This window comes from Lissotriton helveticus, chromosome 7, assembly GCF_964261635.1.
Source record: "Lissotriton helveticus chromosome 7, aLisHel1.1, whole genome shotgun sequence".
NCBI classification, from domain to species: Eukaryota; Metazoa; Chordata; class Amphibia; order Caudata; family Salamandridae; genus Lissotriton; species Lissotriton helveticus.
In genome coordinates this window covers 55399457-55427368 of record NC_136068.1, presented here as the reverse complement: position 1 = coordinate 55427368, position 27912 = coordinate 55399457, and the positions used below count along the sequence as shown (strand labels likewise).

General features: G+C 44.9%; 1 protein-coding gene across 1 annotated transcript in view; it reads right to left on the bottom strand.

The window, feature by feature from the left end:
* The window catches only part of LOC144768023 (alpha-2-macroglobulin-like protein 1), a 304226-nt gene that overhangs the window by 252808 nt on the left and 23506 nt on the right, over positions 1 to 27912 (bottom strand). Inside the window, exons 3-5 of the mRNA XM_078651421.1 lie at positions 24448 to 24610; positions 14588 to 14640; positions 12198 to 12218 (exon numbers count right to left, since the gene is read on the bottom strand). Of these exons, the coding sequence (XP_078507547.1) occupies positions 12198 to 12218; positions 14588 to 14640; positions 24448 to 24610 (237 nt within the window). The remainder of the gene's footprint in view (positions 1 to 12197; positions 12219 to 14587; positions 14641 to 24447; positions 24611 to 27912) is intronic.

The window sequence follows — 27912 nt, the reverse complement described above, 5'->3', positions numbered from 1 at the left end:
ATAAGCCTGATCAAATAGCATTTACTATTATAATAGTCTCTATTTCCTTAATGATCTTGTACCTGCTAATGCCGTTTCCTACCTCAAAACAGACCAACAAAGGCTTACATATGCTTTCCCACTTACCCCCATATTGTTTAAGTTCCAAGTAAGCTCTTCCAATGCATCCATAATTTACTCGCCCATGCCCGCGTAATCCGTATCTCTTTAAATTTCTACTTTTGAGCCCCATGTTATTTAGCTGCTAAATGCATGTTTGTAATAAGTCTCCAGTCTCTTAAAGTAAATCCCGTAATTTTAGATTACTCTAGGCCTAGTAATATAATTGCTGGGTCAGATTTCAGTGGGTATCCCAATATGCTCCTTATATGACTCAAGATTTCCTTCCAGAAGGTCTGTAAGAAGAGACATGACCACCATATATGCAAGTCATCTCCAACCCTGGACAAATTCCCTTCAGCATTTCTATTCTGCATTGCCATACATTCTGTTAGAAACTGAGGTTTCTGGTTGGCAGAGGTATACACCATGCCCATGCAGGAACCACTATCCTAGGTAGGGTCAGGAAGATGCACATTAAAGGTTAACCTGGGCTCACCCTCTGGTAGCTTGGCACAGAGCAGTCAGGCTTAACTTATGAGGCAATGGGTAAACTATTTGTGCAACCCAACACACAGTTACACAATGAAAATACTACAAAAAGACTCCACACCAGGTTAGAAAAATAGATAATAATGATATAGAGCAAGACCAAATGACACAAATCCAATAAGTAGAAGTAGAGATATGAATTTTAAAAACTGAAAGTGGCTGTAGAGCTCGCAAGCAAAAAGTTCCTATGGAGGTTATCTGGTCGCGCTGGACCAGGGCAAAACAAGAGTTGATACCTACCATGATGGAGCGTGGGCCGGGTACAGGAACCACGCAAGGCCCTCTGAACAAAATACCTTGTCCTGGTCACAACAGGGAGATGCGGGGAGCAGCTGAGCGGTGCATGGGTGTCAGTCCCAGGAAACAACCTTTACAACGCAACTTTTACAACGCACTACCATTACAACGAAACTTTTATAACACAACATCCATTACATCGCATGCCATTACAACGCAACCATTACAACGCATGACACTACAACGCATGTCATTACAACACAGTCATTACAACGCATACCATTACAACGCATACCATCACAACGTATAGTGCCCTGACACTATCCAACACTTACCCTACCGTTGCACCCCCTGGAGTTAGAATAGTAATTTTTACCCCCACACTATCCAACACTTACCCTACTGTTGCACTCCCTGGAGTTAGAATAGTAATTTTTACCCCTACACTATCCAATACTTACCATACATGCAATGTAATGGTATGCGTTGTAATGATATGCGTTGTAAAGGTAGTATGCATTGTAATGGAATGCGTTGTAAAGGTAGTTTTTAAAAATTTGTTGTATTGGCATGCAGTGTAATGGAATGCGTTGTAATGGATGTTGCGTTGTAAAAAATGTGTTGTAAAGGTATGCGTTGTAAAAGTATGTGTTGTAATGTCATACATCCGTCAGTCCCTGCAGTCAAGGAGATGTGTCTATTTTCTTCACACAGTGGTGGTGGAGGGTTGGCTCTGAAGACAAAGTGCTGAAGCCAGGATGCATTGGTTCTGAGAGCGATGCGCCGGGTTTCTCCATGCAGTCAATATTCCCACAGTGCTGTGGTGGCAATGCGCAATTCCGGCGCGTTGGTTTCTGGAAGTGATGCACTGGGTCTGAGTGCGATGCGCTGGGTCCTCTCCCACAACAGGAGCGATGCGTCAGTTCTGCTTCACACAAGCAGGAATGCTTCAGTTCCACTGAAGCAAGCACCTGGGGGTCCATTTCAATGGGACAGGCACAGGAGCAGATGATGAGACTTTGATATCCCTGAGTCTCAGGAAAAAGGAGGCAAACCAAAAAGCCCTTAAAGATTACTCTGGTTTCAAGGCAGAGTCCAGCTCCTCCTCAGCAGGGTCAGAGAGCAGTAGGCAGCAGGGAAGGCTCAACAGAAAAGCACTTCTTCCAGAGCAGCAGTCCAGAAGAGTGACAGTCCCAGCAGCAGTACAGCAGTTCTTCTCACAGAGGTTCTTTACATGTCCAGCAATGTCTGATTTGGTGGGTTCAGAGACACAATACGTATATTAAGTTGTGCCTTTGAAGTGGGGGTGACTTCAAAGAAGGGTCTTTGAAGTGCGAAAAATATCCACTCTTTCCAGTCCTGGCTTCAGACTCACTGCAGGGTGGTAATCCGCCCTTTGTGTGGGGACAGGAAACGGCCTATACAGGTGTAAGTGCAAGCTCCTCTCTCCCATCCTGCCCAGGATGAGCCATCAGGATGCACATGGGCACTCAGACACAACTAACCTTCCTTTGTGTGTGATTGTCTAGAGGGAATGCACAATGTCAAACTGTCACCCACCCCAGATGTGTATTGGAGACAGGCTGCAGGCACACAGAGATGTAAGAGCAGAGAAATATCCACTTTCTAAAAGTGGCAGTTCTAAAAGAGTAATGTTAAATCCATCCTTACCAGTAAAGAGGATTTATCATTACCATTCCAAAGATATAAAACATCGCAAAGCCACTCCTTTCTATTCAGGAATTACAGTCTAAAAGTGTATTAAGGAATTTCCAATGTTAACCTATGAGAGCAGCAGGCCTCACAGTAGTGAACGCCATCTTCACCGAAGTGAGACGGACACGGAGACTGCCGCTCCCACCCCCCGTAACCGCACCCGCTAAGGAGCCTAAGGAGCCTACAGGTCCATCGGGTCCATCGAAGCACGTAGTGCCAAGCACGAAGTACGAGGGGCACGAAGCACGAGAAAGTAGCGGGCAGTAACGGGCCGCCGCCGCTCTCGTTCTGTCTGCTGGTCCGACTGCGGCTGGTCCTCCGCTGCGATACGGTGATACGGTGGGCAGGAGCAGGCTGCGGCGGGCAGGCAGGTAGGCGAGAGCAGGTGTGTGCGCTGCTCCAAGCGCTGAGCCTACAACACTGCCACCACCCCTGCGAACCTCGAGACAGGACAGGAGCGAGGATCAAGGTGATGCAAAGGTGCGGCTGGCAGGTGTGAGCGCTGCTCTAAGCGCTGTGAAAACAACACCGGCAAGCAGCGGGGGGGAGCTGTCACCTTGGCCCCCCTCACTGCCCCCCCCAGCGCCCCCGTGTGCTAATGTGCCGTAGGCAGGTGTGAGCGCTGTGTCCCGAGCCCCGAGCGCTGTGATAACAACACCTCCTCCGGTACTGCTTGCTAAGTCCTGCTAAGTCTGGCCCCCTGAGCAGCACGGTGACCGAGAGAGCCTTGAGCTAAAAAGCAAAGAAGGGCAGCGAATTGAAGAATAGAGAACCGGCTCACCCCCGGAGAGCGAGGAACTTGTGCAGGAGTCGGAGTGCAGGAGTCGGAGGCGGAGGATAAGAGGTCTTGGGCGCTGGTGAGTCAATACCAAGGCTGCTGTCATTGCAAGACAGCAAGCTACAGCTGGGGGCTGGGGGGGGGGGGAGCACACGCAGAGCAAGAGCAAAGCCAAACTCTCAACAACCGGCCAGCCTCATCGGGACAGAGGTAGCGGGCCCTGCTCACTGTGGCGACCCCCCCTCGCATTGGAGAACACGCCGCCCGCGGCCGCCCCCTCATCACCCCCCTCCCCATCGCCCAACTATCGCAGCAAGCACAACGCACCAGGAAAAGACAACAGGGATAACAGGGAAAAACAGGGAAAAACAATGAGGACTAGAAACTCGACCTTACTGCAGGCACAGGAAAAGCCTCACCCCCACAGATCTGCCAGGAGACGGAAGGCTAAACTCTTCTACCCCCCGGGAGTGGGGGGCTTCTACCCTGGGTCAGGGCTCCTGGAGGGGGGTCTCCCAGAATCACCCGGAGTCACCGGAGCAACGCCAACGCCCCCAGGTCTACCTATTGCGTTCCCAGCACTGACATCGATCCCAGCATCGTCGCAAGCAGGGCAAGATGGGAAATGCTATAACCTAGTCAACTTAACTCCCCGCTCCGGCGCTAACGTAGCCACCACTGGGCCCCTAGGAAACAGAGACATAAGAAGCTTCTTGTGCCCCCTGGTAACAAGTTCAGCCGAACCATCTAGGCCTTTAAGCTGCACACCGCCCACTAAATCATCTGAGGACGGTCAAACCCCTAGCCCCACTGCCACCAGGAATAACCCTATCTCCAATAATAACTACGCTCCACGGTGGAAAATCCCTCAAGTTAGAGGCATCTGACAGGGTCGTATCGAGGTCCGATCACATCAGAACAATAACTCCGACCCACCAATCACCTGAAGACCCCCAACCGAACATGTCCCCAAACGGGGCCCCCACGGCTGGCACACCCAACAGCTCACGCAGCAAAGCCTCAGCAAACGGAGAGCACATGCCTGATGCGCCCAGCAGCATTCATGAAACCAATGAAGGAGGAGGAACTCCACAATTACTGGCCCGGCACACCCAGTCCCCGAACCCGTTGAGCTGGAGCCCCCCGGAACAAGTCAAAATGACCCAGCTATCAACGCCAATGCGCAGAAGCTTGGACAGGGGGGAGAGCCCCCCAGTGTTTGTAGACCATCTAACACTTATTAACGAGACACTCATTTCCATGACTGGCGCCGCAATAATGCACGCCGACAAGCTCGATGCCCAGATAAATATATTACAAACTGTCGCAAACCTAATCTCTGGGATCGACGCTAAATTGGATCATCTGAATTCCCTGATCCGTAGAGCACAGGATAGCACACACTTTAAGCCTGAGTCATGTAGCTGCAGCCCAATTCTGAACAACCTAGAAAAACTCCCGCACATCATGACTACACTAATAGAGGATCTCAAGACAGAAGCCGTCAAGATCAAGGATTCAACCGCACAGGCCCCAGCTCCTGACCCCCTAAAAAAAGAAGGCTCAAAAAACCCACCACACGACAGTATAGAAACTCATAAGGAAGATAAAATCGCTTGGGTGGCGCCTCCGTCCGCGAACAGCATGAGCAGAACAAACGCCACCCCGATCAAAACAAAAAACCACGACCATCAGCATACTACCACATCGACCAGCCTAGACCTTCAAAATGTATCCAGGAAAAATAAGAAAAAATAAAATAAAATCAACAAGGCGAACAAAAATAAATCTCTTGCCCCCAGATCCATACGGGAAGGCTACGGCCCGACAACCAGACGCAAGGCCACACAGAGACACCGGAAACGACTCAACTAGCAGTAATCACCAAAACACCAGAAACCACTGAGCCAAAACTCGAAGTCTCTTACTTTACCAACGCAGCAATAATCCCAGGGTTGGTCGCCCCGCCCGCAGCTCCGCACCCAGCCTCAACAGCACCAACAAAAAATCAAGCAAACGACCTAAAAGGACAAAACACCGTGGAAGCGACTCAAGCCCACGCAAGTGAATATGTCCCTCGCCTAAACCACTCTCAGGTCATCGTTCCATCAACGTTGACAACGTACCATGCGCCCCAAGTGCCATTGGCTGCCCTAGATTTCAAGGACACTGAAAACATGCCGCCTAATAATGGCCCACCTAGCTTACCATTCACGGTGGCCCTTCAGCGGCCCACGGGGTTAAACAGGCAGGCAAACGCCCTTCCATCTGGCGTATCACAGTCACCACAAACAGCCGGCCAGGTAGCGGACTCTGCCTGCCAATTAAACCACTCCCAGGATCGGAAAATAATGGTGTACCCCGATTATGCCTCTCAGGGGAGGTGGGACATTCTCAACCGCAGTAACCTTCTAATACTTTGTGCAAACATTCCAGGGCTGGAGGGAATAAAAACTACAGACATTGAAACCATCTCCTTCCTGCCGCCAGATGCGGAGGAGAAAAATGAAACCACGGAGCTAACCTTCATGAGCCCGGACATGGCTGAGGCTTTGAAAAGCCAGCATAAGTTACTGGAAAGCTGGGGCATAAAAATAAAATCTAAGCGTGCACATAATACCCCCTTATCTTAAAAACACACTCCGCGCATTCCCAGATGGTAAACACGGCACAATCAGCTGGAGAGCACCTATGCTTGCACGACCCCCCCCGCCCCCCCCCATGTGCCAAACATGGCGCCCACACGCCAGGGGTCCAAAGGTGGTACAAACACAGGTCTAACCATCAGAACCCCAATCAAGATAGCAACCGATCCGATCCAGTGTACACGCATATGCGCAACATTGGGATGCGCGAGCAAAGACTGGTCTTGGCTGCCGCTAGCACTAAATTCCAGATCCTAACGGACATTGCCTCAATGCCTCAGGCCAACCCCACCGAAGCATGACAAACGGGCACCTAAAGTCCTCAGAGAGGGATCGGTCTCCGGTCAGTTTGAAAATCATGACTTGGAATGTCGCTGGGCTCAGGAGGTTGCTTCTTAAACAAACCGCGGTGACATTCATGGAGGACGCGGACATAATCTGCATACAAGAATCCTGGCAAATCCACCCTCTCTCATTAAGAGGATATGCAGAATATGGAAAACCAGCAAAAAAGCTCAACATATTCGGAAGACCATCGGGTGGGATATGTGTCTACATAAAACATTCACTTAAACTGGAATTTGCGGAAATACCTAACCTCCCGGATACCCTCCAGGCAGGCATCCTGAAAGGCTGTTGCCCGACAAATGGTAATCTCTCACTTTTACTAATCAACCTCTATCATAACTCCCATGGGCCCTCATCCAACTCGGCCACGCTGACAAATCACCTCGAGTCCTTATTGCTTCAATTCCCGGCCCTAGAATGCATTATCCTTGGCGATTTCAACACCCATAACATAGGGGTACCTACCACACGAAGTCTCCTGCCCGGGGCCACTAACGCACTGAACGACCTACTAAAATCCTACAACCTGGCGACAGCACACTAAGTCCTTCTAAAGAACAGCCCTGGGTCCTTTGTCGGTTCCACATTCAACAATCAAACAACGATCGACTACATCATCCTAAGTGATAAACTCCAACCCCTAATGTCAAACTTCTCAGTTCACCCGCGTAGCGACAGCGATCATGCTGCCTTAACTATTACACTGAACCTCACAGCGGATACACGCCACAGGCTCAAATACATCGGAGCAGCCGACGGAGAAGAATTAATAAAGCTGCCCAGAAGAATCCAATGGGATCAGACCGCAACTACTACATTTAACAGCTGGGAAACCAGTGGACAGGCTGGCTACCCAGCGAACAGAAAAAGGGTGCAATAGCAACCTGGAACGCCATAACAGGGACCCTGGCGGTGATTCTTTGTGGGAATTCAAACAGCACAATTCATAGGCATCCCCTACCCACATACGGCCACAACACAGAAATTAAAATAAGCGCAAAACAACTAAACAAGAAACGCAAACTCCTCCGCAAAACTGGGACAAGCCTAAACAAGAAACAATTACAAGAGGCTAAAAAAAGCCACTCAAAGAAGGTTTGGGCAGCAAAACGAGTCTACTGCGAAGTACAATGGCTGAAAATGTTTGACTTGCTGAGCCCAGGAAAATCGCAAGAGTTTTGGCACTATTTATGCAACCTGGGATGAGGCTCAAATCATAGAGCAAATTCCCTTGAAGCCTCCATTTGGGTCGCCCACGTAAAAGCACTCTATACCGAAGACGGCCCGGTTAATAAGCAAAACGAAACATCTATTGCAGGAGCCGACCTAGACCCATCCACCGAGAAGATGGCCCCGCCGGGAAAAATGCTAGTGTCCAAAATTCTAAAAAACATCAGACAAAACGGTGCACCGGGTCCTAATGGCCTCCCTGGACACTTATTCAAAGCAAACATCGACTTCTGATCCAAAAACCTGACCCACCTGTACACTGAATGTTGGCTCCTGGGGGATGCACCAGACTCATGGAGAGGCTCGCTCTTACAGCCAATCCACAAAAAAGGCCCCAAAACTGAACCTTCTAATTACCACATGATCGCCCTTCTGGACATCGAGGGAAAAGCCTACGCTAGTGCCATCTTGAGGGACCTCGCAGACTGGACGAGCGCAGAAGGCCTTCTTCCATTCTGCCAAACCGGATTTAGACCTGGGTCCGCCACAGTCGACAATATCATCGCACTATCTTTTTTGGTCCACCGCGCTCGGACACGCAAAAGCCCTCCCTTATTCGCCTGCTTCATTGACTACTCGGCGGCGTTCGATGGGGTAGATCGTGCAATTCTGTGGAGAAAGCTGGTTCAATGGAACATCAATTCATCCCTGTTAAAAGCGACCCAGTCCCTGTACCAAAAAACGTGGGTGAGAATTAAACTCTCGAGGGACCACGCATCCGCGAAGATCGACACAGATCGAGGCCTCAAACAAGGGTGTGTGCTGGCCCCATTGTTATTCAACTTATACACAGCGGACATGGAGAGGGCCTTGACCGGGGCAGCCTTGGTCACCCCAAAGATCTGTGGGATCAAAATACATTTCATGCAATATGCTGACGACCTGGTACTCTTGGACCACACGAGAATTAGGCTACAAAAGGCGCTGACAGGACTTGCCGCATACAACGATAAAAACAGGCTTGTAGCAAACCCATCCAAGTCAAAAGTAATCATCTTCGGACATTACCCAAAGAAAAAATCATTAAAATGGAGGCTAGGCCATCTCTTGCTGGAAAGCACACAGCGGTACATTTATTTGGGCATCTGCTTCCAGGAGTCGGGGCTCTCAAGCGCCCATCTAAAGACCATCCAAGGCAAAGGCAAAACCATCACCTACGCCATCTGCAAGCTGCAAGCCTCCTTATACAGCCCGTCCACAATGGCTATCCAAAGAGTACTCAAAGCCAAGCTAATGCCGGCCCTCAATTACGCTCTACAAGCATTTCCGGGCAAACTGAACAATGAACTAGAAAAAATTCATTGCAGAGCATATAAGAGACTATTCCACCTTCCAAGGTGCACCAGAAACACCCTTGTCTGCCTGGAGTTCTCACTCAACCAGCAAAATCTGGAAGAGATGGCCGCCTTAAGTAAATATTACTTTTTAACAACGGCGGCACAGGAGAACACACTCAAGGCAGTCCTGAAATGTATCTTCAGAGAACCAGGGAACCCCTGGTCGGCCACTCTCAATGCGGCAAAGGATCATCTCAACCTTGCCATCAACTCTTGGAACCCCGAACACGTCAATTACACCGCCATCAAAAACTCGATCAAAAAACAAGTACGGGCGCGATCACGGGAACTGGATCTGGAGTCTCTGGTAAGAAAAGATCTTCATGAGTCCCTGTGCCTACCGCACATCCTGCACAATCCTAAACATCATCTCTCGCAGGCCGTGGGCCGCGCAGCCCTTCACAAGATCTTAGCCTACAGACTACATCCTCTGCCCCTCAAAGAATTATACGCCTTCGGTCAGGCTGGCTCAGGAGTCCAGGAATGTAGGCTATGCAGGTATAAACGTGAGTCATTGGCCCACCTTTTATTCTGCTGCCTGGCCCTGCGCATGGCCCGCAGTCTTTATCTCAGGCCACTTCTAAGACAAGCGGGGTCACGTACCGCAAAGGAGGGGATCATCCATCTCTATACTCTGACTACGGTAAAGCACATGGCCTCTTTTGGAAAGTTTATCTATCAAACACGGTCCTTGCTGATGGCCTCTGAGGGTTCGATCACATAGAGACTTGCAGGCCCACGTCTTACTATGAACCCTATCTATCGTATTCCTAGCACTCAGGGAGCAACTATATAGACTGATCTCTCGAAACTCTCCTGGTTTTAACTTTTGTAATTTTGTAATTTTGCATTTTGATTTTAATGTAATGGTTTTGAGTAACCAAACAATAAAGTATTCATTCATTCATGCATAGTGAAAAACGAATGTAGGTGTCTTTCACTACCAGGACATGCAAAACTTAAAAGTACATGTCCTACCATTTTACTTAACCAGCATTATCCTCTGTTTCAGGGTTTCCCTGTCTGTTCCATTTTATTGTGACAATTTTTTAGTGATGGCTTTCATGAAACTTCAAGACTGCAGTGTTCACTTTGCAGTCACTGTTTGCTTCTGCTGACTTCTCGAAGTGTTGAGAAGTGAGCTCTTTTAAACTCTAGATCGTCTGGTCTTTGCACTCAAAGACTGGGGCTGCTTTAAATTTTGTCAAACTGTGACTTCCTAAATGCAACCTTGAATTTGTCCAGTGATACTTTTACCCGCTTCTATGCACACTTATCATGATCAGTAATCACCCATTCCTCTCCAGCCTGATAACGCTGTCACTAACTTCCTGAAATTGTATCTCCTGATGCTGTTGTTTACCTTAGCAATCCCTTTTTCTTGCACCTGCTGATTACGATTTTGATCTTTAATTCTAGCTGTGTTTAGTAAGCATCATGCTTTTCATATAGGTCTCTTTTTATTCTGACAGTTTAGCTCTGTGGTCCAATTACCCTAGAGTTTTCAACTTATTTACCATTTTATGTTTAGCCTTAGCAATTGTTTGGTTTTAATTTGTGTGTTCCCGTGTCATGTTTTGTTGTAGCACATTGACCTCTCACATTTTCTATCTTATGTTTTATTGTAGCACATTGACCTGTCACTGTTTCTATGTGATGTTCTTCAGTAGCACTTGACCTATTGCAGTGTCTATGTTATAAACTACTGTAGCACTTTGACTTGTCACAGTTTCCATGTTACTTTTTTGATGTGTCACATTCACCTGTCACTGTTTCTATGTTATGTCTTATTGTATGACATTGACCTATCACTGTTTCTATGTTGTGTTCTATTTATAGCATTTTGACCTGTCACTGTTGTTTTTTTTTAACCGCTTAGCTGCTGAGCGAATTCTGCCGTTGTGCTGGGACATTCCAATTCTGGGCGTGGCTCGCCGGCCCCTGGCCATTGAGCACACACGCCCGCCTTGACTCATGACGGCCGGGGGCCGCCATGAGCACGGAAGAGGTTAATAACACATTTTATTTGGTTTTCTTGGTACAATATAGTCCGTAGCCCTACAGGTATCTGCAAGAAACAAAAAGACTCAGGGGTACCATAATATTTAGACTTTAGACAATCGTAACTCCAGCAGTAACCGCAGGTCAAACAATATAAACAGGCCTGTCACTGTTTTTATGTTATGTGCTATTGAATCACATTGGCTTGTCAGAGTTTCTATGTTGTGATTTATAGTAGTACTTTGACCTGTCGCAGTTTCTATGATATGTTCTATTGTAGAACTTTGGCCTGTCACTGTTTCTATGTCATGGTCTATAGTTGCACTTTGAATTGTCATAGTTTCTGTGTTGTGTTCCATTGTAGCACTTTGACCTGTCACAATTATTACATTATGTTTTATTGTATCACATTGACCTGTCTCAGTTTCTGTGTTCTGTTCTATTGTAGCAGTTTGACCTGTCACAGTTTCTATGCTATGTTCCAGTGTAGCACTTTGACCTGACAATGTTTCTTATGTTCTATTGTAGCATTTTCACCTGTCACATTTTCTATGTTTCACTCCATTACAGCACTTTGACCTGTCACAGTCTCTATGCTATACTTCATTGTAGCACTTTGACCTGACACTGTTTCTATGTTATGTTCTATTGTAGCATTTTCACTTGTCACATTCACTATGTTATGTTCTATTACAGCACTTTTACCTGTCACAGTTTCTGTGTTATGCTCTATAGTAACACTTTAACCTGTCACAGTTTCTAAGTTCTGTTCTATAGTAGCACTTTAACCTGTCACAGTTGTCCTTCTCAGAAACTCCTCATGCTCTTGTGTTGTGATCTAATTGCAGCTGTACAGGTCCCACATAGCTGTAAGTGTTTATTTACATACATGTATTGACTGTTTGCAGGCCAGACAATATGATTTCCTTGTCCAGGCATACAGAGTTGTGAAGACATCTCAACAGAGTAAACACAGTGACAATATACCTTTTAGCCCTAGATGAATACCTAATACCAGGAAGGTCTGTCTAATCTGTTAGAACAACAACAGAGATTTGTCTAATTTACTAGGCGATAAATCAACCATGTACGTAGTCCTTAATGTGAGTCCTCCAATATGGGTACACTTTCAATGTCATGAAAGATAACCCCTTTTCCTAGGAGACTTTAATTCTACTATTGAAACATGAGCTGGTGTCCTGTGACCATCATTTATGCGACAGACCTTTACATTTAAACTGGAACAACACTTACCAGGATTTCCACCAGGGGATACTGTAAGGAAAAGAGAAAAAACAGATGGTAAATAACTTGCTTTTTTTTCTTTCTTCATGTTTTTTAAACTTTTTACAGCACACTATCCAGAGGTTTTTCTGGCACACATGTTCTCATTGTACAGTAGGAAGTGACTGGGGAATGGCTGGTGTAAAGCATAATAAAATATCTCTTGGTCGAGTCTGATACTCGGAGGACAACTGTGTGGGAACAGAGGGCATAAAGGGGGAGAATTAATATTTATTGTGGTGGCACTCCTGATTGTTTCCAAAGTAGAGGGAGGAGCCTCCTATGCTCTGCACTTTTCATGACAACCTGTGGGCCTCCTTCCACATTCTCTGGATTTTCTGAGCATGTCTCTCCTCTGACCACATCCCCATCACAGTGTATTCAGAGGGTCTGTCTCTCTCATGGTGGAGTCTAGGGCCCCTCAGTCCTTACAGAGAGTTTCTTGGGCAGTCTCGAATGACACTGTCTTATGTGGGGGTTGCTTCCCCTCACAGTGATTTTCTTGGACCTCTCTCTCACCTCACAGTGGATTCTGTGGTCTCTCTCTCTGCGTGCAGGGTACTCGAGGGATCTCTCTCCCATCTGAGAACATTTAGTTTGCCTTGCACCCTCTTACTGTGTATATTGTATAGGTCACACTGTTCTCACAGTGCATTCTGTGAGTGTCTGCAGGGTATTTTATAAGTCATAGTGAATACTCTGTTGTGTCCCATATTGGTCACTTCATTCATCATGGTCTGTTTTATCTCTCTTTCATTTTTTGTACTCTTTCTCCTTACTGCAGAGAATTCTGTGGGTGCTTTTAGCATTATAGTGGACTGTCTGGGTCCCTAACTCTATAAAGGGTGTTCTGTAGGTTCCTCCATTAACTGTGCATACTGCTGGACACTCCACCCTCACAGTTGACAGGTTAGTGTCCCTTGCCCCTTTACAATGCATGCAACACTCTTAGTGCTATCATCAGAAGTCTGTCTCCCATCTCAATCCAGAATATAGAACACTCTTCAGAGTGCATTCTGTGGGGTTATCCCTCTAGTGAAGGATCTGTGTTGTCTCTTCACCTTCAGTGAATTCTTTAGGCCTCTCATTCTCTCTTGGTGCATTTCCTCCCTGTTGCAGTGCATTTAGAAGGCCTGCCCCTTAAAGAGAATCCTGCAGGTCTATCCTCATCCCAGAGTGCATTGGCTGGGTATCTTGCCTCTTTCCCTTTGGGGTGTAATCTGGGACTCTATGCTAGTAGTGTGTCTCCATCTACTTGAGTGCATCCCAGCATCTGTCCCTCTCACAATGCAGTATGGACCCATAGCCTAACTTTGGTGGATTCAGTGACTCCGGCTCACCAGGAGTTCTATGAGCTGCTCTCCCTACATCAGTGAATTATGATTCCCTCTTCACTTGAGGGGTTTAAAGTAGTTCTCTCAACCCATGCATATTTCTCACAAAAATATAAAATATGCAATGGTCACAAAGTAACAGGTGACTGTAATTTCACATGAAACCGCGATTTCCCTCTTTGTGTATCCAAGTGTGCCTTTCCTTTGTGAGTATCAAGTCTCCCATGAGGAATAGACTTACAAGATAGGTACTCACACACTCAAAGATGGTCTTCAATCTCACAGGTAAAGATTATGAGAATAAGGGATGAGTTAGTGGGTGGAAAGGAGAACCTCTTAGTCTTCCATTGTTCCACATCCCATGTGCCCGCGTACAGCTCTTCAATGAGATTCCTTGACCTGCTCTGTTCACTGAGGGCCCGATTCACAGAACTAACTTAAGACATAATCCTAAACTTAATACTTTTGGTATTCACAGAAGGCATTTAGTAGTAGTAAAGTTAGCATTTTGTCTTAAGTCTGTCTTAAGTCTGTCTTAAGTCAAACTTAAGACAAACTCCTAACTTTACTGCTACTAAATGCCTTCTGTGAATACCAAAAGTAGTAAGTTTAGGATTTTGTCTTAAGTTAGTTTCTGTGAATTGGGCCCTGAATGTTTTAGTTGTGCATCAGGAACCACCCATGTCTGGTACAGAGGGAGGAGGCAGAAGTTTTATATGACAGTTGCATCATCCCCTAGTTGAGGGCGCGCCTCTCGTGCTGGAGCGGAATATGAATATGAGCCTTTTGGTGCATTGGCCGCTGTCTCCTCTACTAGGGCTTTCAGAGGGGCCTCCTTTTCTTAATTGCAGCCTCTAATCTTTCCTCTCTGTATGTGCATTGGGTGGTGGTTCACCCTCTTGCTGCACCCCTCTTCTCTGCACCCTCTTACTGCTGCCAGTAGTCTCCCAAGCCACTAAATGTTTTGCACAACCCCCATGCACTTCCTGTCAGAGAGTCCCCAAAACAGACAGTCTAGCCTCTCACCTTCTCAGAGCTGGCAACAAAGTCTGAATCCATGGTTATGGATCGAATATGCACTGAAAGAAAACAAGGAGAAAGTATCAACACTCACAGCTGCTGCAAATAACCTTCAGACCCACCCTCCGCCCACGCTTCTGCCCACACCCAGAAAACATGCAAATAGTTTTTAAATAGAAGAAGGATCAAAGTGATATTGACATATTGTATCTAGTGCACGAATGCCGAGGGCGTCTTGGCACTGATGTCTGCTACATTAAGGTGTGCACTGACAGAAACCCAAACATTTACCCCCAGGAAAGGCCCATATCTGAATCAAACTGCATGGGAGAACAGTCAAGTTTTCTGAAACTGGACAGGGTAGACTGAGCTCTAAGCTGGTAGCGTAAATTATTCCACAGTCTGCATGTAAAGTGGACAAAGCTCCTTCCTCCCCAGCCCTCTCTTCTGATTTTAAAGGCATTGATTCTCCTAGAGTTTGCTGGCGGAGGGTTCTTCTGGGGGAGTACCAGAAGAGGTTTTATTTCAAATATGCTAGTGCTTCGCCATACAGAGTTTTATGTGCCATACATAAGGTTTTGAGCATCACTCTTTTTCTCATAGGGAGCCAATGGAGTTTAACCAGAGTCTCCAAGACAGACTTGAATGTGGGAACATTCTTCAACAGTCGCGCCTCCACATTTTGTAGGCCTTGAAGTTTCTTGAAAGAGTGATGGTGACTGCCCAAATATAAGGCATTGCAATAGTTCAACCTAGATGGGACTAAAGCAGTGATCACAGATTTCTGCAATTCATATGGAATGAAAGGGAGAACTTTCTTTAAAATGTGCAGCAGAAATTAGGAAGTAGCAGTAAGCTTATTGATTTGTGCATTTAAAGAAAGACTGGGGTCAAAGATAATTCCCAGATTCCTGACCGACAAAGCCGGGATAGGAAGAGGGCCAAGCATTTCAGGCCACCAGGATTAATCCCAAATAGTTGTGCCCTTGCCGAACAGAAAGATCTCAGTTTTGTTCGAATTTAACATAAAAGTGTTACTGTACATCCATTCTGCGACTGCACCGATGCAGTTGTTAACCCCTTGCGTGCTTCTGTTGGCCAACGGCCGTTGCGTGCAATACCTTCGTAGTGTTGTGCACGTCAGTTGGCCAACGCGACCCTGCCCACTCCACTAAACCACCGCACCACGGCGGAATTGCTGCCACGGTTAAGCGGTTAAAGCTGTGTGCAGCCACGTCAACATCATTCGTGATGACCGCTCTCTATCTGAGAGAAATAAGAGCCAACCCTCCAATTTCGATTTCCTTTAATAGTTCCAACATAATTGCATGGTTCACTGTGTCAAAGGTCGTCGATAGATTCAACAGGGGATCCCTGCCTTGCCACCATTATCTAAAATACTTCTCAGCACTTCTGTGGCTACTCCCAGCACTGACTAAGTGCTATGGTTTAGTTTAAACCCAAATTGAGCAGAGTCTAGAATGTGGGAGCATATTAACAAGGAACAGGGAAAATTAACGCTAAGGGCACTTAGCGTTAATTTTTTTAACACCCGCTATCGCTAGATAATATCGCCTGATTATTGCGTTATTAACAACGCTAACCGCCTAGGCGATAAAAAATCCAGCAATAGCGGCATTTTGGGAGGTTATCGCTGGTAATGTAGCGATAAAACTACAAGGATAGGGATATCCTTGTTGATAGCCCATGGTGGACTTAGCCATGTAATCCACCTCCCATTGGATTACATGGCTAAGTCTACAAATTAGCAGGCGTAAAAAATCAGTGGTAACCGTGGTTAGCGCTGATTTTTGTGTCTCTAACAGGGTTAGCGTGAAGCTTGATAAAAGGAGACATGTCGCTTAGCGACATTTCTCCTATTATTTTGCTCTGGAACGCCCACTTTGCATCTCATTAGAGATGCAAAGGGAAAAGTAGTGAAAAAGGGTGCTAACATGACATTTTGCATGTTAGCACCCTGTTGCTGATAGGGCGAAATTTTTAACTCGGCTTCTTTGGCTTTTAAGGCCAAAAAAAGCCCCTTCGTTTTCTTCAAGTTAATTAGAAAGTGCAATGTTCATGTGCTTCTCCGGGATTTATGCTGGCAAAGGTAAACGAGATATAGGGCGATAGTTCTTAACTTCATCAGGATCCAGTAAAAGTTTCTTCAATAAACAGAAGCTTTTTTTGCTCCATACGGAACTCTCCTGAATCAATAATAGTGTTGAGAAGTATAGTAAGAGTAAGGTTCCAACTATATCATGAACTATTTTTGAGGGCAGGGGTCTGATGGAGCCCATAACTTTGTTTGGTAAATAAGTTCAACTACTTTCTCCTCTGTGACAGATGGAAATTTACAACAACAAAAAAAAGTTTTTCCGTGAGTGACATCTTTGGCACCTGATGCCAAAACTGCAGCCCTGTCATTTATGTTTAATTTGACATGCATTTCCTCCACTTTGTTTTTAAAGAATACCGGTAACTTGTCACAAAAAAAGTTGACATGGGGCACTGTGCTACTAGATGGTACACAGGACAGGACCTGGACTGTCTTGAAAAGTTCTCTTGAGAATTTTTTTGTTGCCTGAATGTTTTCTGAAAAATATTAGTTTTTTTCAATAACAATCAACTTTTTATAATAATCAATAAACTGATCGTATCTGGCCTTTTCTTCCTTAAGATAACTCCTTCTCCATATTCTTTCCTGCTTTCTGCATTTTTATTTTTATTCCTTTAGTTGAGGGGAGAAGCAGGGAGCAGATGGCCTACTTCTGTATTTATTAATAGTTTTAAAAGGAGCCAGACTGATAGTTGCGTCCCTTAACCAATTAAACAGAATGATGACCTACTGCAAGTGAGTGCATGTGGGTCTCTGTTGGCAAGTGGGTGTGTATGTGTGGATTGACACCTTTTGTGTAATAGGATTTCTACTCACTGTACCGATTTAAAAGGCCATGCTGAGGTCTTGCTGGTTAGTAACATGAAGCAGCACATGCTGGCATGATTTTGTAGCATTTCACATCGTTTTATTTGTAGTTTCTTTCTTGGGCCACACAATAAATTTACTGGCAAGAAGGCGTGTCAAGAGGTTTGTAGATGGGCTACACTTCCAGCGTCAGAGGGCCATTTTTAGACGCTTTATTGGTTGAAAGGTGCACCGAAGGTGGAAGAGAGTTCATAGTTACGCTGTAAGAAGTATTAACTGTCATTGATTTCTTCCTTAGGTCCTGGTGAAATGGAGTGTGCCCTCTGCTTCTTTCAAAGGGTCTTATTTACAAGCCCCTTGCGCTGCCAGTGCGTCACTTTTTTCCATATTAAAAGTAATATACCGTTGGCGCACTGACCGTGTCCATACGGCCCAAAATTTCTAACAGCAGAACACAGTTAGAGAAGGGCACAGACCCACCCCCTCCTTGGCTCCGAACAGTGGCGGCTCGCAGAGGTAATGCTGTGGGGCGGTAAGGCGGGGCAGGGCTGGGTGGGTGGGTAGTGAAGTCCGACATATGGCAGCAAAGGTGAACGTAAATAAATAAATAAATATCTGCCGTCGGATGTCGGACTCCACTACCCCCCCCCACCCAGCCCGACCCACCTCACTGCCCCACAGCGTTACCTCTACGAGCCGCCACTGGCTCCGTAAGGAGACAACATGACTTATTTATTGACTACCTTGTCCTCCATTGTATCCAGCAAGCAAGTTTGACCTAAAACAATGAGAAAAATCTGGGGGGTTTGCAACTAATAACGTTCTCCTAAACTCTAGCATCTGCCAAATTTTCCCAAATCTATATTTCCTCACTACAGAGAATAATGTATGCATTTATAAAGAGATTGTGTGCTGATGTAAAACTAAGTATGTTAACCAGCCAAACATTTACACCAGAGAATCAGTGAATAGTTGATACAGTATTCATGCTGGAAAGGAAACAAACTATCATTTGTTAATATTAAGCTAATACAGACTGTCCATCACTGCTTCTAGGCCAGTTAATATGTCAGTTTGTGTCTACATAATTATGCCATAATGTTCCAAGGTCCTGTCATCATCTGCTAAGGGACTTGCAATACACCACCTGAGAGTTTATTGCATACTTCAGGGAGCATGCACTTACACCAGAGTGTTGCTCATGTATTCCAGGATGCTTAGAATAAAAACTATGCTCAGCATCCTGAATGTGGTGATTTAATGTATCTCAGTTGTGTTTAACATTCCAGTCTGTCATTGATGCCCAATGAGGTTCAAAGCCAGGGTTCTGTTTACAATGCCAGGAGTCTGTTACTGTGAAAGCGATTTCAGAAATGCTTTCAAGCCCTCAGACTTTCAAAGCAGGATGGTGGCGACGCCATACTGCGAGGTCTTGTAGGCTCTACTTTGACCTCCCCCTTAAGGCCATCCTACATGCCAACTGGGGTGGCATGGTGAGCAAAAGAATGATGGATTTAACCCAGATCTCTTGACTAGGGGTGAATGTTTTGATTTGTTCTGCATTCCATCCATCAATTGTGTGTCTTTTGCATCCTACATGCCAAAGCATGCAATGTCAAGGACCAGAAGAAATATGACCACATCTCTCCCACCCGGATTGAATTCCATTTGCTCCCTGGCCGTCCCACCCCATCTTCAAATCTAAATGGCTCATCTACGGAGCCATCAGTGACAACCCTGCCTTTCTGGCTGACAAGTTCCCCAATTCGATGGTTCTCCATACAACCACAGCCACAGCATCATCAAGGTGGAGATGAAGTGCAACAAAAGCTAGTCAACAGGAATTTTCCTTCTATGCACATATGATCTGGAAAGACATCCCCTATCCATCAGAAGCAGCTCAACCCTGTTCCAAATTAAGAAAGAACTGAAGCCAAACCTCTTTAAAGAACACATCACTACACACTGACAATCCACTTCCCCCTTCACACCAAGCCACCTATCCATTCACTGTTTGACTTAATATTTGCCTTTGATTTTTGGTTAAGCTTGTGCTATGCAAATACTACTTACATAAAAACATTCAGGATCCCGCACACATCTAGGGGCAGATACACTAAATGTTGATGAAATGCAGCAAAGGAAGTTGGTGTGTTGCATTGCATTGAGTGAAAGGGAGAGAGCAGATATGCACTATACCTACTAAGATATGGCTGGTGTGCACTCTTGTAACACTGACACACGTCTGACTGCCTAGCACCAACACAAGCACCCTTGTGCCACGACACAAGTGTGCCTGCGATGTGGTCAGAATAGTTTTTGTGCAGAAAGAAATACCTTCCTACACAGAAACTATTGCTAGAGGCGTATTTCTCTTTGTATGTGGGCTGCAAAATGCAAAGTGGAAGTAACAAGGAGAAATAGAGATATTTCTCCTCATTACGTCAGCCTCGGGTAAGTGCACCATTTTGGCTCAAACCCAGTCTTGAATGAATGAAATTATTTATAAAGCGCTCCATTCACTCCAAGGAGCATGTTGGTGCTGGCAGAAAGTAATCGAGAAAGTAGCAGAAAGTAGTCGAAAGGTTGGTTATGAGGAATTGCATTAATAACGAGTATCATATGAGGGAGAACACAATCTTGTCAGGAGTAGAGAAAATCCATGTTTTCAATAGTTTCCTGAAGAGGCGTTCTGATTGAGCCAATCTCAATTGGAGCGGCAAAATGTTCCAGACTCTTGTTCCTAGAATAGCTTTGGTTTTGCCTCCTTTCGTTTTTAAATGGTAGCTGGGAACTGCTAGAAAGTTACCCGAAGATGACCGCAAAAAGGCGTTGTGTGGTATAGGGGCATATTCTGGACCTGAGATATGTCGGCCCTTATGCTTTTATTGTGTTATAGGTGACTGTTAAAACTTTAAACAGGATCCTTTTGTGGATTGGTAAGCAATGCAGTCGTTGGAGTGCTGCCACTGAAGGGGATCCTCTGGGTAGCCTAAGCACCAACCTGGCCACTGCATTCTGGACCACCTGTAACTGTTGACTATAGTATGGGTTTGCATCAATATACATGGGTGGATGTACAGTACCATCCATACTCCACCAATGTAATCCCGCCCCAACGCGAGGTAATTGAGGGCAGCACTATGTACTGCATTTTAGTACTTTATTTTCAAAGTCATGCAATTCGGACTTTGTATAGCTTAGTAAATACCAAAATGGATTTTGCACCGGGTATGCTTCAAAAAGGTGATGCAACCCTGACTCACAATCTTAGTAAATCTGAGCCCCAGTGCTACTTAGGCACCTCCTCCCATAGTGCATTATGGGAGCAGGGCAAGGACTGGCTGTCCTTGAAATCCATGAGGGGGAAACTCTGCCTCAACCTTGCTAATTTGGATTCCAAAAGGTGAATACGCGCCAGGACACTCCTGAGTATTTGAGCGCGCTACAAAACCCTCTATAACATAGCATATAACATAACATACTGTGGTACATACTGTGCTGTTGCCCACATTCAAGACGTGATAAACAGCCCTCAAAATGCCTTGCTTCAGTGCTTACTAAATGAGGAGCTGTCTGCTGCCAGTTTCCTCAAGGCCAGAACTGAACATGATGCCCTGCAGAGGATGTATAACAGTACAACACGATCATTTTGATCTTGGTACTTTACATCGTGGTTTTTACAACGCAAGTCGTTACAACGACTTCCGTTGGAGGGAGCTTGATCGAAGATTAATATGATTTTCTATTCCAACTCCAGCCCACGTAACAGTAGGGAAGGTGTTGGAATAGAAAATCACACTATTCCTTAACCAAGAGCGCCATCCAGCGCAAGTCGTTGTAATGACTTGCGTTGCAATGGCTGCGTGGTAAAGGTCGTGCGGTGTAAACACCGGGTTGTAAATGATGTTTCCCCCCTGCAGCACATCTGATGTCCAACCATGTCTCTTGTGGAGACCGTGCCTGAGTGGAAGCACTCAGCCTACCTAAGGACGTGGGCACAGAGTACAAAGAATCCCTCTCTACTTCTCACCAGAGGTAGGAGGAGGACTGCCAATGAAATATTCATCACCCAGCCTTGAAGCTACTATATCCCTGTATGAAGTAAGTTGTGCATGTTATCTATGGCAAACAAGGCACTTCTGTGTTTATATAATTTTAATGGGAAACAACCTTTACAACGCAACTTTTACAGCGCACTACCATTACAACTAAACTTTTACAACGCAACATCCATTACAACGAATGCATTTACAACACAGTCATTACAATTCATGACACTACAACGCACACCACTACAACGCGTACCATTACAACGCAGTCAATACAACACATACCATTACAACGCATAGCATTACAACACATAGTACCCTTACACTATCCAACACTTACCCTACTGTTGCACCCCCTGGAGTTAGAATAGTAATTTTTACCCCTACACTATCCAACACTTTCCCTACTGTTGCACCCCCTGGAGTTAGAATAGTAATTTTTACCCCTACACTATCCAACACTTACCTTGCATGCAATGTAATGTTATGCGTTGTAATGGTATGCGTTGTAAATGTAGTATGCGTTGTAGTGGAATGCGTTGTAAAGGTAGTTTCAAAGAATTTGTTGTAATGGCATGCGTTGTAATGGTATGCGTTGTAATGGATGTTGCGGTGTAAAAAATGCGTTGTAAAGGTAGGTGTTCTTAAAGTATGCGTTGTAACGTCATACATCCAATTTTAATGGATGTGGGTGTTAGTGCACATTCTATGGATTTGCAATCATGGTAGTTAACATGGAAATGAGGATGGGCAGATGACCGGCCGCCATAACCTTCAATGAACCTGTTGTTAGGTTTATTCTTAGATGGAAGTGAACATGGTTTTAGCTTAAATGGTGACTGCTGTGTTGAGGATGCCTGATGTCTACAAGGAACAAAATGACAGCTTTGTCCCTCACCTCTGTTCTCAGCTTCTTTTGCCTAGAGGTCCTGACTGAAGGGATACACAAGATTCCCCACCACAACAGGCGCTGAAGATTGTACCTGCATGGTGTCAGACATAGTAAATTCCAAAGGCAGAGCAATGCCAGGCCTTCACAGAGACCCATCGATAGGTGAACCTCTACTCAACACGGTTGACTGGGATTTCGGACTTTGTGAATGCATCTGGAATTGATCGGCAGCAGTGCTTAATTTGAGCCAGTGGTTTCCGGTGCTCGGCACCAGCACTTCATTTTCAACACCGGTGCTTGTGTCAGTTGCCACAAGGTGGCACAGTCTGAGATGACCACAACAGTAAATTATTAATTCAATATACATAGAAATTACTATTTCCTGCTTCCCATGCCATTGTTATAGCTTTGGAAGCCTGGAATTGTCAGCATTGTCACACTTACAGAAGTGTGAAGGTAAGTAGTTGTGTCATTGGCAGCGGCAACGCGTGGTGCAGGCTGCAGTGGCCTCCTCCCGAGAGCCCTGACACTTAATTTGTTACAAATTAAGCACTGATCGGCAGTGGTCTGCTGCCCTCCTGTCCGTGACGGCAAAGACACGCTTGAGCCCCACTCCATCTTATTGAAGATCTCCATCGGCACAGACATGCTCAGTCCTTGCGATGATGCTGCCTGAATGCGGGGCAGCCCACTGCCCATTTCTTCAAGGCCAGGACTAAGCCTGGTGCTCTGCAAAAGCTTTTCTGGTATGCATGGGGCTGCTAACCCTGCCTGCAGGGAGGCCCTGAGACAGCTCAATGAATCCAGAATCATGGAGGCAGAGTGCCAAGAAGCCCCGGCTTACCCTCACCAGAGACCGCGGGAGGGCTGCCAAGAACCATTCATCCATAGGTGCAGCTGAGTGGTGACTCTGCCTTGTGAGATCCTTCCCTCCCAATCTTTTGCTTGGTGTTTTGTTCATTTTTGTGAGACTGCCCATGCTCCCTTTCCTGGTATTCTCCATCTTCCACTCATCATCTTGAGAGAATAGTTCCATCTCCAGATTGAGAGACCCGTGTGCCTGGTTTTTACTTATCACACATCAGCATCAGCTGGAAGAAAGGTTTCAGGGTAGAGCATGGGGAGCTCGACCTTCTTAAAAGCCCTACTTCAATGACAAGCTGAACAAAAACCACCTCAATTCAATTTGAGGCAGTTACGGATAAATGCCACTTTCACCCTTGGTTTGCAGAGATGTCCACCTATTTACTTCAAATGTTTTTATTTAGCACATTTATTCAACGTGGGTTAAACCGACAGTAAAGGACTGATACACCGTGGATACAGCACATAAAATCAGAAAAGATATCATATGAAGCAAAACCAACTCAACTACATGCATGCAGCAAATCCCCTCCAAGCAATGGAAAAATGACATGAAATGTCAGGAGTACTAAAGATACATTTCTGTAAAATAGTGATACTAAGTCTGCAAGTTGAATTCTGGCTGGTACAATGAGATGGCTACTTTACTTGCAGGTTTAAAGGTTTTTACCTGGGATCAAACCCAGTCTAGAAGCAGACACATGTTTAGAGTATTCCCTGCCATCAATTAGAGAAGGGAATTGAATAATGTAAAATATAAGTTTGGTCCATGTTATTTTAGTGTAGGCTGGATCTATCGCCTCAGCACATAAAGTGGAATGTGCTTCTTTGAGACTAAGAGTGTTGAATTGTTGTCATGTTTACTGACACTGGCATGAAATTACAGACAAGGAAATTGCAAAAAGTCCTAGTCCTGGGCATGTGTTACAGGATGCATAAGCCTGAAAGGGGCTTGGTCTCATGAGCTTACCATGTTGTGTAACACACACAAATACAAGCACACATTGAAAAATAGATAGAACATGAATGGACTTCTAAGGGCATGCAACAGTCCATAACACAAATGCAACAGAAACATGGAGATAGCATCCTCTCTTCTGGTCTCTCCTTCCACAGTCAGTCCTCTTCTTACCTGTCTGATCCGGCTTGTAGACAGGTTTATCTGTCTGTATGATGCCTTTTGGCTTTGTTCTCTTTATCAGTACCGTCTTGGTTTCAGAAACAGCTGTATGGTCACCACTGACTTTTAATTCGACGGTGGCCTCCTCCTCAAAACCCCCGGCCGGTGGGGGGACCTGTATGGCAAAAAGAAAAAGCTAAATTGTATTTCTTTCTGCCTGGACTCTAAAACATTGTGTTGTGCTTGGATGTCTCATGAGAAATACACATGGTTATCTGACGCTTACTCAGGGTACAGGCAGGAGGGAGTAGTGATGACATGCTGGATGGAGAAGTAGAGGAGGAATATATTTTATGCAACGCTTGGCCCTATTTAAAGTTGTGCATCGTCTTCCTAGACTCGCCTTCTCCTCAATATACATCTGGTCATCAAAGCCTTCCTACTTGACATAACAGTATAAATTCTGTAGGTTGAGTAATTCTGCTCCTGTTTTAATGTCTTTGGAATTCATTGGTTTATAAATAAAAAATTCTTTCAATACCATTATTATTATGTGATTCTGTTCTGGTGTGTATAAATGTCAACATTGAGGTGGTCTTTTTCAGTAATATTTTAAGAATTAAAGATCTTTACTTTCAATTATTACAAATGCTTTTGATATTTTGGTTTAAGTTGACTATATCTTTAGTGTCACATGGATATTTATATGCACAAAGGAAATGGCATATCAAGATTTCAAGATTTATATTTAGGTGATCAGTCTTTTTAAAAACAAAAACCATTACACCAAATAACAATTTTTAAATAGTACTACTACATATAAATACATAAAATCGTTTGCAGAATCTTACAAAATTAATCTAAAAGGTTCTTTTATGTGTCCAATATTTAAAATTTCATTTTTAAATGATGGTTTTAAAAAATCATGTCTTTCTAACATCATTATTATTAAAAACAGCCTTTGACTCTTCTTAATTTTCTGGTTGACCGTTAGTTTTGTATAGAGAATCTTTTTCGCTCTCTATAGAGTTTCAACCGATTTCCTTTAAATACACATTTAAAAGTTTCACCCCTCTACATACTAATGGGATTGAGGTCCCGCCGAGCCAGGTGGTTACAGCTTCTCTGCATGAGCGTATATTCAAACTATTCAGTAGTGATTTTAATAGTGCCTTCCGTTCATTTAGTATCATAGGGCATACACAAACAATGTGTTGAATAGATTTGTCTTTATATCCACATAATCTGCAGTCTCGATTTTCCCTTTTATCCTTCCATGCTGGGATTAAGTCTTTTGATTCCCACATGCCCAGACGCAACCTCATAAATTGATGTTTTAGAGTAAGTGAGAAATAGGCTGATAAATATTCCTGAGGCTTCCTTTTCCCATATGAATTAATGACCGTCCAGGCATTCCGTCTTTGCAGTAGGGTGTTCTCATCCATTGAGTGAGACAAACGTTTTATTGTGATGTTGATTAGTTTGTTGAATGCCTTTTTTCCTATGCTAAGATTACAAATATCTAGAGCAGAGAGGTCCTGTGTCACCTGGTTTAAATAACTACCCCAGGATCCTTCCATTTTCTTTTTTTTTTTTCCATTTCTTTCCAGCATGAGTGATCTATGGTTCCGATTGCAGAAGCACGCAACCTGGCATATCAGAGGTCCCACAACTAACTTTGATGTCTCAGGTTTATATGAGAACATGAGGTCAAAGAGGTGTCTGGTAATATGCATTGGACCATTCACCCGATGCGAGAAGCCAAGGGTCTACATATTATCAGAGAGTTTCTGTGCAGATTATGAGCCTGGCTTGTCGACCACTGGTTGCAATCACCCAAGACCAAGACTTTGTTGGCTTTCAACTATAGACGTAGCAACATTTTGAGAACCTCATCTTAGAAGTAAGCATGGGCGGATTTTGCGAATTGGCAATCCACGAAATTGCGTATTTACGGATTCGCAATCCGCAAAATCCGCGAACTCTCGCAAATTTTGCGGATTCCTTTTTTTTTTGTGTTCGCAAGTGTTTCTGCCATTTCGCAAGGGTTTTTTACCAGTTCGCAAACGCGAACTTACTTGTCGGGTAGCAACGGTCACGACCATGTTGTTTCTACGTCTGGTTCATCACAGCACCCTCTGTTTCACCACTGCCACCCTCTGTTTCACCACTGCCACCCTCTGGCTCACCCATGCCACCCTCTGGCTCACCCATGCCACCCTCTAGTTCATCACTGTAGATTATGGGGGTAAAAGCACACCTGCCCTGCCTCAACTGACATGAATGAATTAGGGGCTGATTAATGTGTCACTGAATTTGAACTCCCAGGCTGGCACCTGCTTCCTTATCTGTAATTGCTTTCTGTTGCAGTGTAATTTTTTTAACAGGACCTTTGTTGTATACTTGTAGCTATTCTCTGAGCCTGCTGTGAGGGTCAGAGCAGGGTCATAGAATAGTTGCAAGTAGGCAACTGAACTCTGAAGGGGCCCCTCAGGAAGCACTACAGGGAATGGTTACTAATGATAAGATTGATCTTTTGCACCTGCTGAGTGCTTTCAGTTTTGCAAAAATCCAAATATCCAGCAGCATCCACAAAAAGTAATCCTTCCAGGCACTACAGGGAATGGTTACTAATGATAAGATTGAACTTTTGCACCTGCTGAGTGCTTTCAGTTTTGCAAAAATCTAAATATCCTGCAGCATCCACAAAAAGTAATCCTTCCAGGTCAAGATCCAAATCAAAGTGACCAGCACATGAAGAAAGCACTGGGAGGAGTCTGCTGGACAGGAACAGGAAGTTGGACACTGTGGGGCACTTCCTTCCTCCCACCCCCCCCCCCCCAAAATGGACTCCTTGCAAAAAAAAAAAGTGCAGGCAAATGTCAACCTGTGGAGTTATTCTGATAAAAATCATAATTTTCAAGGTTTATGCTGCGGTAGAGGTAGCTATGTACTAGAATTATAATTGGTATACAATTGAGATGGCGGTACAGTTAAGGGTTAATGGTGTATGCGAAAGTTTAGAGGATTTTACACTTTAGATACTCTCCAAATATCATAAAGCTGTTTAGACCATACAATATGATAGCTGATCATTCTAAATGTCTTGAGACTTCCAACAAAAAGTGTCTGATCCTTTTGGTGGTTAAACAGAACAGAACCAAACACAGAAGTAACCAAGCAGAGGGTCTTTACAGGGATGGCTGTCAGAGATTTTTTATACAGATAATATGTAGCCTTGTTCCTATTCATATGCAGCTGGGTCTGGTGGCTCAGTGGACTAAAGCAGCCACTGCAGGGGCCTGTGTTTAACCTCATGGTCACTAGTTCAAATCCTGGCAAGTCCACTCAGCCTTTCCTCCACCTGAGGTCGATAAAATGTGTACCATTGAGTTGGGTAACAATAAACATCTGTTATACAGTGCCAGGACACCTACAGGTAATCGTGTGCTTTACAAATACACACGTTATGTATTT